This window comes from Aspergillus aculeatinus, assembly GCF_003184765.1.
Source record: "Aspergillus aculeatinus CBS 121060 unplaced genomic scaffold BO66scaffold_35, whole genome shotgun sequence".
Lineage (NCBI taxonomy): Eukaryota > Fungi > Ascomycota > Eurotiomycetes > Eurotiales > Aspergillaceae > Aspergillus > Aspergillus aculeatinus.
In genome coordinates, this window is record NW_020291504.1 from 84,002 (window position 1) to 96,107 (window position 12,106).

At 58.5% G+C, this 12,106-nt stretch overlaps 3 protein-coding genes across 3 annotated transcripts; 2 read left to right on the top strand and 1 right to left on the bottom strand.

Annotated features, from left to right (window-relative positions):
* Positions 1 to 959: 959 nt before the first annotated feature.
* On the top strand, positions 960 to 1,495 carry BO66DRAFT_440225 (uncharacterized protein; the record flags this gene model as incomplete). Its single annotated transcript, XM_025651234.1, has 2 exons — positions 960 to 1,388; positions 1,442 to 1,495. 2 exons carry the CDS (start codon positions 960 to 962, stop codon positions 1,493 to 1,495), a joined length of 483 nt encoding a protein of 160 aa, XP_025502118.1.
* A 1,210-nt stretch (positions 1,496 to 2,705) lies between these two features.
* Positions 2,706 to 5,091, top strand: BO66DRAFT_393131 (MFS general substrate transporter). The gene is made up of 3 exons (XM_025647684.1): positions 2,706 to 3,023; positions 3,272 to 3,882; positions 3,939 to 5,091. The coding sequence occupies exons 1-3, from the start codon at positions 2,743 to 2,745 to the stop codon at positions 4,868 to 4,870; spliced, it is 1,824 nt and encodes a 607-aa protein (XP_025502119.1). The 5' UTR covers positions 2,706 to 2,742; the 3' UTR covers positions 4,871 to 5,091.
* A 2,451-nt stretch (positions 5,092 to 7,542) lies between these two features.
* On the bottom strand, positions 7,543 to 11,771 carry BO66DRAFT_455340 (ABC transporter ATP-binding protein). Its single transcript, XM_025652083.1, has one exon. The coding sequence runs from the start codon at positions 11,574 to 11,576 to the stop codon at positions 7,590 to 7,592; it is 3,987 nt and encodes a 1,328-aa protein (XP_025502120.1). The 5' UTR covers positions 11,577 to 11,771; the 3' UTR covers positions 7,543 to 7,589.
* Between the last annotated feature and the right edge of the window lie 335 nt (positions 11,772 to 12,106).

The window sequence follows — 12,106 nt, forward strand, 5'->3', positions numbered from 1 at the left end:
TGTACCATTTCGCCATCTCAACGAGGTCAAGATCCAGGTCTTGTAAGTTGTTCTGTGTCAAGATCTTGGTGGATATATAAAATGTGTAATGGACACCTCAGAGGCTACCCGAGTAGATCAAGCCACGCCAACCCACCCTAACAGGGGTCTCCAAAGCTTACCCTCGTGGCTCTCCCCTTGTATGTATTTTCCTTACAGACGACGACCGCATCAGTCAAGCCAATTCCTCTGCAGTACCAGTCCACACTTCAAGTGAGTCAAGTCCAGCACAAGTAAACAAAGACGGTTGAATTGCGATGGGGGTAGTTCAACAACTGCAATTCCAAGAATCAAATCTCGGCCTACAGAACAAAGCCTGAATGCCACGCTGCCGCCAACCCTGGCCCTAGACTCTCATCCAAACGATCAACTCTAGTCCTTGGCGTCATCCCAAAGTCCAGCCCCACCGCGAAGAAAACTCAAGCATCGTTCCACACCGGCTAAAGTCTTGCAGTGGGCTGCAGCACGTCAACGGTCTGGATTTGGCTCCAATCTTCTGATTCCCAGCGGGGTCGTCTGTGATGCTTCCAGATGCTGAGTTGAAGATCCATGTGGTCAACTGAAGGTGTTATCGGTCTCTGCGCAGACGACACTTGACAATGAGCGCGAGATGCAGCCAGACTTGTCAGCCAACAGAAACAGCAACAAGCTGCAGGCAGCAGGCCAGTGAACCCACCGACTACCTCCGTGCCATCATCCTTCCAGTCCTCTAGCCTCGTGGGCTCCGGTGCCGGCCTACCCAGTGTCATGATGACACTAGTGGTTCTAGTCCCTGCCAGTTCCAGCAGAACCACCGACTAGTCCGACGGGTGTGTGCCCCTGCGGCGACAGCAGCATCCCGGGCAGCTTGATTGCCACTGAGCTCGAGCCCCTCCGACGTGAGCCATTGAGACAAGCTCAAAATTACTTGACGGAAGGCAATGTCCGCCATCGACGGATGCATTACCATCATCACTACCATCGCCACCGTCCTGACTCGTAGCCTGCCTCTATCGCCATCACCCATCATCGGACTGGAGCACTCAGATCCCTCTCTACCCACATGTGCCACGACGACGTTCAATTCGCCAACCATGCAGCCACCGTTCTTTGCGGGGTCATCCCACCTCTCACAGGTGTATCCGCCTGAACTTCTCGCCGTCGGGCTACCTTCTCCAGATGCGAACAGCGTCGGGCGTGTGCCTACAAGAAACGGCGCTACCATCGCCAGTCGCGGCAACTCGACCGTCGGGCGAACTAGCAAGGGGGTGTGGATAGCCACCGGGAAGGCAATCTCGTTTACGCAGGGGGGCCACCAGTTGCACTCGAAGGCGAGCCCATCAGTGCACCAGATCATGGTGGTGCATGGAGTGCGTCAAGGAACCACTCGACGACCGGCACACATCACATCTCCAAGCTGTAGCGGGTGTGGCCTGGTGCGACCGTGGCGAGACCAAGTGACGCCGAATGCCAATAGCAGGAGTGATTCAATCCCCTCACATCCAATGCTGGGTGCATCCCCGACCAGTCTGCTAGCTAACTTCACACATTACATAACCCTGACTAGGCTATTGAACGCGAGACTCGAGAAATGTAGCCGAGACTACTACAACCAAGTATGAAGAGTATTGTGAATTGAGATTTGTCAAGCAAAGTCTCTCGAGCGAATGTTGAATTTTCCTCCACCAAGTCATTTCATCGAGTGGTCACTTCGCTGGTCGGAGACTACAGAGTTTTCTCGGGTGGGGAGTCAGATAATTATTTATCACGATGCGACCAGTTTACGTTGCAGCCAGGCCACGTACTAGTGGAACACACTAAAATTTACTGTGTGTAGTGTAGTTAGTGTGTAGTCTGTGTCAGACGCTCCAGGGCTGTTGGGTGGTCTACCAGACTCATCCCCACCGGTGACACGGTGAAAAATCTGATACTTACCAGGGCCACGGATCAGATAAGACAAGATCGCGATCAGATAACCTGCATCACTGGGCGACCGGTGACTGGATGCTGGGTAAGTATTCAACCCTCACCGAGAAAACACTCACCGCGACGCGAGAGATTTGTTGTTCTCCACTGACAGCAGACCAAGACCAGTCCGAGAAATTAGCGATAGGTGGAAACGGCGTGAGAACGCACAGTGGGGGGGGGTGTGAGGGGGTGTGATGCAGCCAGAGGGGCGCCAATTCTCGTGCTATCCCAGTGCCCCTCTTTTCTCCGCTTGGCGGTACCGTACCATACATGCGTGATACCACCCCTCCCTTACCAACTTACAATACTATACAGACGTACAGTTCAATCTACACAGTACAACCAACACAGCTCCGTTTCTCTCCGTTCACCCTCTCCCTCCCTCTCCAGCCGGCCGAAGCCTTAGCCACTGCTCAAGAAACTCAAGAAACCCAAGAAACCCAAGAAATTCAAGAAACGAGCCGCCCCACCGTAGCTCCTGCGCAAACTTACTTGCCCACACTAACGCAGCCATGCCCAGCCAGCATAATCAGATGGCCTGGTGGATCGGAGCACATTTCCCACCTAGTACTTACTCAGTCAAAGACTGCTCTCCGAGTCACGCTGCGCTAGCCCCGGCGAAGAACCCCCCACGGCGATGACCACTGCTTATTCTTTTATAAAGGGCATGGACCTCCCCTTGCGCTGCACCTGCTCGACTTCTTCCATCCCACCCTGCCCTTTGGAGTTCCACCCTCACCCACCCCGCCCTCCAACATGTTCACCAAGTTGCGGGCTCCCTTCCGTCGGTCGACGACGGACGAGGCCGGCACCGCCGTCACCCTGCCCTCCCCCTCCCCCTCCCCCGTCGACGGCTCCAGCAGCGCCCTGCCCGGCGAGAAGAACGTCGAGGCCGGCGTAGCCCCCACCACCGACAGCACCAACACCGACTCGGACGAGGAGCACCCCGAATCCACCGAGGATCAGGCCGGTACCTTCACCGTCGAGGCCATCACCGCCACCTGGACCAAGGCCTCTTTGATTGCCGTCTTCATCAAGTACGCCTGCCCCCTCCCTTCCGCGTGGTTTCATCTACCCGACTACCTCAATCCTGAGTGCTGGGGCAATATACCGTTCCCGGGGAGAACCCCCGGACCCCCCTTTCTTTCAGCTCCCCAGCAACCTCAATCTTGAGTGCTGGGGCAGTATACCGTTCCGGGGGAGAACCCCCGGACCCCCCTTTCTTTCACCTCCCCAGCATCCGCAACTTCATAGCATACCCCAACAGCACCACTAACAGACCCAGCATCTGGTTCCTCTACTTCGTCAACGCCTTCCAAGTCGAAATCCTGTCCACGCTGGTCCCCTATCTCGCCTCGGCCTGGGACTCGCACTCGCTGCTCAATGTCATCTACGTGGTCTCCGACTGCTGCACGGCGGCCATCTTCATCCCGCTGGCCAAGATGATGGACGTGTGGGGCCGCGCCGAGGGCTTCGCCTTCATGGCCATCATCTCGACGATGGGGCTGATCATCATGGCGGCGTGCCACAACCTGCCCACCTTCTGCGCGGGCTACGTCTTCTACAACGTCGGCTTCTCGGGCATCACCTTCTGCGTCGACACGCTGACCGCCGACGCGTCGCAGCTGCGCAACCGAGCGCTGGCCTACGCCTTCACCTCGTCGCCCTACATCATCTCCGCCTTCGCGGGCCCCAAGGCCGGCGAGGACGCCCTCGGCATGAGCATGCGCTGGGCCTTCGGCGCCTTCGCCATCATCTTCCCCGTCGTCGCCGCCCCGCTGTACTGCATCCTGCGCTACAACACCAACAAGGCCAAGAAGGAGGGCCGCCTCGTGCGCGAGCGCAGCGGCCGCACGCTGACCCAGAACATCTGGTTCTGGGCCATGGAGTTCGACGGTACGCCCCTTTCCCTGCCCCCCCTTCATCCCCCCTCGAACTAACATCCTCCGCAGTGGTCGGCGTCCTCCTCTTCTCGGCCGGACTGGTCGTCTTCTTCCTCCCGTTCGACATCGCCAGCATGGCCCCGCACGGCTGGAAGACGGGGTACATCATCGCGATGATCGTGGTGGGGTTCTCGATGATCGTCTTCTTCGCGATCTGGGAGTACTACTTCGCGCGGGTGCCGTTCATGAAGCTGAAGTACCTGACGGACCGGACGGTGCTGGGGGCGTGCCTGCTGGACGCGACGTACCAGGTGTGCTACTACTGCTGGGACAGCTACTTCACCTCGTTCCTGCAGGTGGTCAACGACCTGTCGGTGGCGGACGCCGGGTACGTGAACAACACGTTCGACGTGGTGTCGGGCGTGCTGCTGCTGTTCATCGGCTGGCTGATCTCGCGCACCGGCAAGTTCCGCTGGCTGCTGTACTGGGCGGTGCCGCTGTACATCTTCGCGCAGGGGCTGATGATCTACTTCCGCCGCCCCAACCAGAACGTCGGGTACCTGGTGATGTGCCAGATCTTCATTTCCATTGGGGGCTCGGTGTTTATCCTCGTGCAGCAGCTGGCCGTCGAGGCCGCCGTCGACCACCGCCACGTCGCCGCCACGCTGGCGCTGCTGAACGTCGTCGGCACCGTCGCCGACGGCATCGGCTCCACCATCTCCGGCGCCATCTGGACCAACACCTTCGAGAAGGGCCTGTACAAGTACCTGCCCGCCGACGCCCTCCCGGACATCGACGACATCTACGAGGACATCGACACCCAGCTCAGCTACCCGGTCGGCAGCGCCGTGCGCACCGCCATCCAGGAGGCCTACGGCTACGCCCAGACCCGCATGCTGGCCGTCGGCACCGGCCTGTTCGCGCTGGCCTTCATCTGGATGTTCATGATCCGCGACATCGACCTGCGCAAGAAGAAGCAGGTCCACGGCATGGTGTGGTAGGCAGCAGCAGCAGCAGCAGCAACACAACCCACACAAAAATCACCATCACCATCACCATCACCAAAAGGGGAGAAGAAGGGGAGGGAAGCGCTGCTTCCACCTACAGATACCTGGCGCTTTGCCGTTTTTCCACGTTACCCCGTTTTCATCCGCAGCCCCTGACCACGGGCTGTTTAGTTTATACCTCTGTATCTAGTTTTAATTCACCTGCATTGCCTGCATCCTGCATCTGGTGTCTTGCTGTAGTGGGGGGATCGTGCATGAGTGCATACAGTTCTACAGTGTAGTCGGACGAACATCAAACTTGGCTTTTCTTGGTGTCTTGGACAGTCTTGGTTGTGTCTTGGTGTCTTGGTGTTGGTGTCTTGGACAGTCTTGGACAGTCTTGGACAGTCTTGGACAGTCTTGGTGTCTTGGACTCTTGGTGTTTTAGGCTCTTAGACTCTAGACGCAAAGCTTAGACGGGCGAGAACCGACTTGGCAGCAGCCTCAGCCACAGCCAGTCTCAGCGGGATTGCCGACCGTGCAACATGACACCAATTCATCCGGGAGTCCATCCCGTGGGATAGGATTTGTTCTCTGGCACCGGGGACAAGAAAGACGAGGATAAGTTACTAAAGGAGCAATGGAGTGAAAACTCTGCTCGTATACGATCCGGTACCCCGACCAGGTAAGGTAGCACCGCTCCAGACCAAAAGCAACCTAGGAACGGTGGCGTAACTAGGTCCCTAGTAGCTTCCAGCATTGCTCTACCTCTAGTCTACCACCACTCCATCGGTTTACCCTCGACTGTGCTATGAGCTGAGCTATGAGTATGATTATCAGTGCAACCACCGACCGAAGCGTCGTGACCGTGACCGGAAAGGACTGGATCCCGATCAGATAACTCCTTCCACTTCTGCGGAGAGCGGATTCAGCACAGTGGACCCCTCCGTAAACATGACGCCGACGCGCATGACAGGCCTTGGAATTCGGGCGGAAAGAGGAGTTTGACCTGGTCCACTGCTGGTGGGTTCCATGATGTTGTTGTGGGTGCGTGATGGGTTCGGGTGCAGCGCCGCTTGCCGGGCGCCGGTATCGCTACTTCCTGGACTCCAGTGGATGGTTATTGATTCGGTCGGCGTTGGTTTAGACTGCTGACTTGCAGTATCGATAAATTTGTTTTTGTTTACTGCAGAATTCCGGAGATGGGATGGGGAGGTGGTGGCCGGAGGTGAAGCGCAGAGATTTTATCTGATCGTGCCTCGTTCGCATCCACGGATTCTGAGCTTGACTAGTCTAGTGGGCGAGGTGCGAGGATTCGAGGGCGCCACGGTGGGGAGGGGGGATGGCTAGGGATTCCGGTTTTCACCATGTATGGATGGACGTCGGTAAGGGTAAGTGTGGTGATACGCATGGTACAGCCGTTGGTACAGTACTGTTTATTGTTCCTTAAGCGAGAGTGCCCGACCGACGTTCAAACAAGGTACGCTGCAGCTGTGGTGTAATGTTACACCACCTGCGGCAGTACGTATCTATAGACCGTAAAGCTGTACTACCTCAGAGTCCCAACTGACGTTCAAACAAGGTAGACTGCAGCTGTAGTGTAATATTACACCACCTCCTGCAGGCGTACGGTCTGTACTACCTCTGACGTTCAAACAAGGTAAACTGCCTTTGTGGTGTAATGTTACATCACCTCCTGCAGGTGTACGGTATGTACTACCTCGACGTTGAAACAAGGTACGCTGCATCTGCCGTGTAATGTCACACCACCGGTACAGTACACACGCAGGACGGTATGCTGTACTACCTACCGGACCGGACCTGCTGCTGTACTACCACACGACAAAGTAGCACAACATACCCGCAAACCACCCGCCTCTGCTGTGCAACACAATCCCAAACAACTGCGTGTAACCACCTATACCGTATGCTGTCCCACCTTACACAGATAAACTGTTACACAATACGCCCCATCCGAACCCAAACCCGACCGCACCGCAACCGCAACAGCTGCAACAGCTGCACCCGAATCCCCAAGCGGACCATGGCCCAATCTGATTAGACAACCGGCGGATCAGATAGTGGGCGGGCCCCGGTAGCGGTCGGTGGCGGTCGCTGGTCGGGATCTGATTAGATAGTTTAGTTGGGCTCGGCTGCGCTAGCTGGTTGGGGCAGCGGATAAATGAGCCAAGGTGCTAGGCGGTGCGGTGCCGTGCGGTGTGGTATGGGTGTATTGCGGTATTTTTGGTAGTTGTTCTTGAGCTGAGGTAGAGTATAGATCTTGAGTTGAGGGTGAGGATGCATATACTCCTTGTTCCTTGTGATAATCTAGGATTTTCCTGTAGGTTTGGGGGTAGAGAGAGTTGGTGAGGAATTTTGCTGTATAGTTACTCCGTACTATGTCCTACACATATCCAGAAGACGGTAAAGTTAGCACGCGGATGGCAGCACGGTGAAATGCTTAGATCTCCACAAATACAACAACACTGAATCGAGGAGCATATTCGCCATTCAGCCTACACATATTACGTCTGTATCCAACAGTCCCAGCTACGTGATCCATATTGTCAGTCGCATGAAATACTGTTCTCCGCAAATTGACAGATAGCAGGTGAGGTGTGTCTGTACATCCATCCTAGGAGACGGAAGGAGAAACGAAAATCTATTCTATTATTAAAACCACCCTACCCAAAAGCAGTTAATACTATATCTATCACAAGGACCATCAACAGCCCTAAGCAACAGTCTGATGCAGCACATTGGCGCGGTAGCTCTCCGACCGCTCAAGCAGCTCCTCATGCGTACCGGAATCGACACACCGGCCCGCCTCGATCAGGAAGATGACATCCGCCTTGCGGATCGTATTCAGCCGGTGCGCGATCGCCACGACCGTAATGCCCCGGGCGGCGCGCTCCAGCCCATCCTGCAGCAGTTTCTCGCTCTCCGCGTCCAACGCGCTGGTCGACTCGTCCAGAATCAGCAGCTTGGGCTTGCGGACGAGCGCCCGCGCGATGCTGAGCCGCTGCTTCTGGCCGCCCGAGAACTGGCTGCCGTTCGGGCCACACAGGGTCTGGTACCCCTCCGGCAGCGCCATGATCGTCTCGTGAATGTTGGCCAGCTTGCAGGCTTCCTGGATTTCGTCCAGGGTCACCTCCCGCCCCGGCGGCGCGCCCAGGCTGATGTTGAACTCGATCGTCCCCTCGAAGAGCACGCTCTCCTGCGGCACCAGCGAGATCGTGTCCCGGAAGGACACGCCCCGCGTCTGCGTCACGTCCAGGTTGTCGACCAGGATCGACCCGGAGGACGGGGTGTACAGTCGCTCCACGAGCGAGATGATCGTCGACTTGCCCGCGCCGGAGGGGCCCACCAGCGCCGCGAATTTGCCGGCCGGGATGTTCACGCTCAGCCCGTTCAGCACCTTGATGTCCGGGCGCGCCGGGTACGAGAAGTGCACGTCGCGGAGCTGCACGGTTGACGCACCGCCGCTGCCGACATGCTTTTCACTGCTCACGGCATCGGATTCAATGTCCGCGGACAGCGCAGGCGGCAGCCGGTCCACGTTGCCGCGCATCTTATCCGAGCCGATCTCGATCAAACCCAAAATGCGGGCCATGGCGCCCTTGGACGCGGTCAGCTCCGGGGCCAGGGCGAACATCTGACTCCACAGCAGGGCGCTGACCAGCAGGGAGAAGACCACAATCAAAAACTGCGTCTGCGTGTAGTTGCCGTTGGAGATCTGCTTGGCACCCCACCAGTACGCCAGGGCGTTGACCATATTGCCCAAGAAGTAGGTCATCGCCTGCCAGAAGCTGGCCTGCAGCGTCACCTGCAGAGTCTCCTTGCGGGGTCCGCGCAGCGAGCGCCGGTAGGTGCGCAGGGTCACCTCCTCGAGGGCCAGCGAGGCGACCGCCTTGATGGAGGTGATGGCCTCGACGCCGATGTCGACGGACTTGGTGTAGGCGGTCTCGTGCTTCTCCTCGAACTTGCCGAGCACGCGCAGCTCCATGAGGCCGGCGCCCAGCAGGAGCGGCACGAGGGCCAGACACACGAGGGCGATGCGCCAGGCGATGATGTGGGTCATCACGATGGCGGCGATCAGGTTGATGGTGATGGAGATGACGGTGCCGATGACGGAGCCGCTCAGCCCGGCCAGCGCCTGGCCGTCGCGCGTGATGAACGAGAGCAGCAGCGCCGGCGTGCGGCCCTCGGACTGGTGCCACTGCAGGTCCTGCTCGAACAGCGACCGGAACGACAGCACCCGCACCGTGTACACGATCTTCTCCGAGATGCGCCCGAAGCCCGCCCAGCTGACCACGTTGGCGAAGAACTCGATGATCGCCAGGATGAAGAACATCAGCCCGTAGAAGTTGCCGCTGCTGCTGATGCTGGACGCCCCCTTGCACGGGTTCAGGCTGCCCACCGTGTTACCGAAGATCACCGCTTCGCCCGAGAAGGCGCCGCCGACGATGGCCGAGCCGATCAGCGCCAGGAAAATGTACAGGAGGTGCGGTCGGAGGGCCGGCGCGTAGCCCTTGGCCAGCGCCCAGAGAGACTTCTTCGGGGTGTTGAGCTCCTCCGGATCGACCTCTTCGTTGGCATCGGGGGTGTTGGTGTTGCTGGCGTCCGAGGCCGGGCCTTCGTGCACCACCGGGGTCTTTGCCGTGGGTTCGTCGGTGTTGGCCAGGCTGCCCTTCTCGTTCTCGATCTCCACGTCCGTCAACGAGGGCTGGTCCGATCGGCTGGCGTTGTCGGCCGCGGGGGCATCGTCCTTGTCCGCGGCGGAAGACATGCCCTGCAGCTTGACGAGGTCGGCGTACGCCCCACCCCGGGCCATCAGGGTGGCGTGATCGCCCTGCTCGACGATTGTGCCCTTGTGCATGACGACGATGTTGTCGGCGCCGGTGATGGTCGACAGGCGATGGGCGATGGTGATCATGGTGCGGCCGCTGGCGATGTTGTTGATGGCGCGCTGGATACGCTGCTCACTGCGCGAGTCCAGCGACGCGGTGGCCTCGTCGAGAATCAGCACGGCAGGGTCCTTGATCAGGGCACGCGCCAACGAGACACGCTGCTTCTGCCCACCACTGATCAGTCGACCGCTCGAACCCACCATCGTCCCGTATCCATACTGCAGGGCGCTGATGAAGGTGTCGGCATCGGCCAGCATGGCGGCGTGCTTAACCATTTGCACCACCTCCAGAATCTCGGCGCCACGGCTCTGCGCCGCCGCCATCAGATCCTTGCCCTCGCGCACCTCCGCAGCGAGTTCCTCCAGCTGGGTGGTGAGGAGCGTTTCCTTGAAGCGGTGGTGCTCCGGGTTACTCGAGTTCATCAGGCCGTGGGCAATGTTCTCCAGCAGCGAGCGATCGAGCAGCGAGGGCTCCTGCTGCACCAGACTGAGGTAGCTGCGCAGATCCCGGGTGTTGATCTCGCGCAGGTCGTGTCCGTCGAACAGAATCTGGCCCTCGACGGGGTCGTACAGCCGCGTCACCAGGCCGGCGATGGTCGACTTGCCGCTGCCGGACAGGCCGACCAGCGCGGTGTGCTTCTTGGCGGGAATGCTGAGGCTGACCTTGTCCAGCACGGTGATCTCCGGCCGCGAGGGGTAGACAAAGGTCACGTCCTTGAGCTCGAAGCCGCCCTCGGCCTGGCCGTCAGTCAGTCGCAAGCCCTCGGTGGTGGTAGCGTCGATCTGCGGCTGGCGGTCCATGTCCTCGCGCAGCTTCTCGTAGGAAGCAACGCCCGCGATGAACAGATGGAGGAAGGGCGCCGTCTGACTGAGCAGGAGGGTGGCCTCGACCAGGATGAAGATGACGGTGAAGACGGCGCCGACGCTGATGCCACTGGTGCCGTCGCGGACATTGGCGGCGACTTGCTTCGCGCCCTGCCAGAAGGCCAGACCGTTGGCCGAGTAGGCGATGAAGTATAAGAAACCGGCCTGCACACCGACCGCGGTCGCCTTCTTCAGCCCCTCGGTCTCGGCGGACTTGAGCGCGGAGGCGAACTTCTTCTCAAGCCGCACGTTGGCGCCAAAGGCCTGGACGACGACCAGATTGTTGAGGGCCTCGGAGGCAATGGAGGCGGCGGTGGCGGCGTAGTCGGACATGGAGCCGGAGTATTTCTCGATGTAGTGGCTGCCGATGAAGGACATGATAAAATAGGCGGGGATCAGAGACAGGAGCTCGGCGGCCAGCTTCCAGTCCTTGATGAAGGCGACGATGTAGGCGGTCACGAAGAAGGAGATACTGGACAGCACGATGCCGACTTTCTCACTGGTGCCCGAGCGGATGGTCTGGATGTCACTGCTGAGGCGAGAGGCCACCTCGCCCGGGGGCAGCTTGTCGAAGTAGGAGGGCTCCTGGCGGATGAGGTTGCGGAGGTATTTCTCGCGAAGACGCTGGGACAGGCGAGCCCCGGAGAGGGTCCAGCAGGTCAGGTGGACGTAGATCAGGACGAATTGCGCGATGCCCAGGTAGACGATCAGGAGAATCTCGTGGTTGATGCTGCCTTGGTCGGAGCTGTCGCTTTCACCGTTGGATTCCGCGCAGGAGATGGAGTTGAAGTTGTCGAGCAGTTCACCGAAAATGATACCGATAATGGGAAAGGGGACGCCAGCGCCAATGGCGGCGACGATGCCGGTGAACAGTGTAGCGACTTCATATTTGGTGGGATTGCCGGCCAAAAGCAGACGGGGAAAACCCGCCAGCTTCTTGAGGAACATCTTGACAGATAGGAGGAGGAGGAGGTTGTGTCGGTGAATGGGAGGTTGGAGTGCGGGGAAAGGTGAGGCGCAATTCACAGGTGGCCAGCCATGCAGGTGCAGGTGCAGGTGCTGCTACGCCCTTAGGAATTGCCTGCACTCGCAAAGGGAAATCGCATGCGCACTTTTGGTGGAGGGACAGAAGAAGAAGAGGAGGAGAGGGAAGGGGAGGGGAGGAGAGGAGAGAAGGAGAGGGGAAAGAAGATGAAGAGAAATGGAGTCAGTGAAGGAGCAGCAGCCGCTACTGAAGAATGGAAGATTGACAGGGGACCAAGTCACTGGTTTTACGTAAGGTGAGGAACTTCGGAGCTGCTTGGCCGCTTGGCTAGAAGGGTAAAGAATGGGCACCGAAGAGAAAAAAGAGGAGTCCAAGAGGAGTCCAAGATAATCAATCAGTCCCCACTTGGAGGTATGGCCGTATGGTTCGAGTATGTTAGGGTATGTAACACAGAGTATGAAGGTATGTATGGTATGTATGGAGGGTAAGAGTG

Excerpts from the sequence above, each read along its gene's own strand:
- BO66DRAFT_393131 (XM_025647684.1), top strand. The coding sequence starts at position 2,743 with ATGTTCACCAAGTTGCGGGCTCCCTTCCGTCGGTCGACGACGGACGAG. Across the intron at positions 3,024-3,271 it reads TTGATTGCCGTCTTCATCAA|CATCTGGTTCCTCTACTTCG; the intron begins GTACGCCTGCCC and ends TAACAGACCCAG. Across the intron at positions 3,883-3,938 it reads CTGGGCCATGGAGTTCGACG|TGGTCGGCGTCCTCCTCTTC; the intron begins GTACGCCCCTTT and ends CATCCTCCGCAG.
- BO66DRAFT_455340 (XM_025652083.1), bottom strand. The coding sequence starts at position 11,576 with ATGTTCCTCAAGAAGCTGGCGGGTTTTCCCCGTCTGCTTTTGGCCGGC.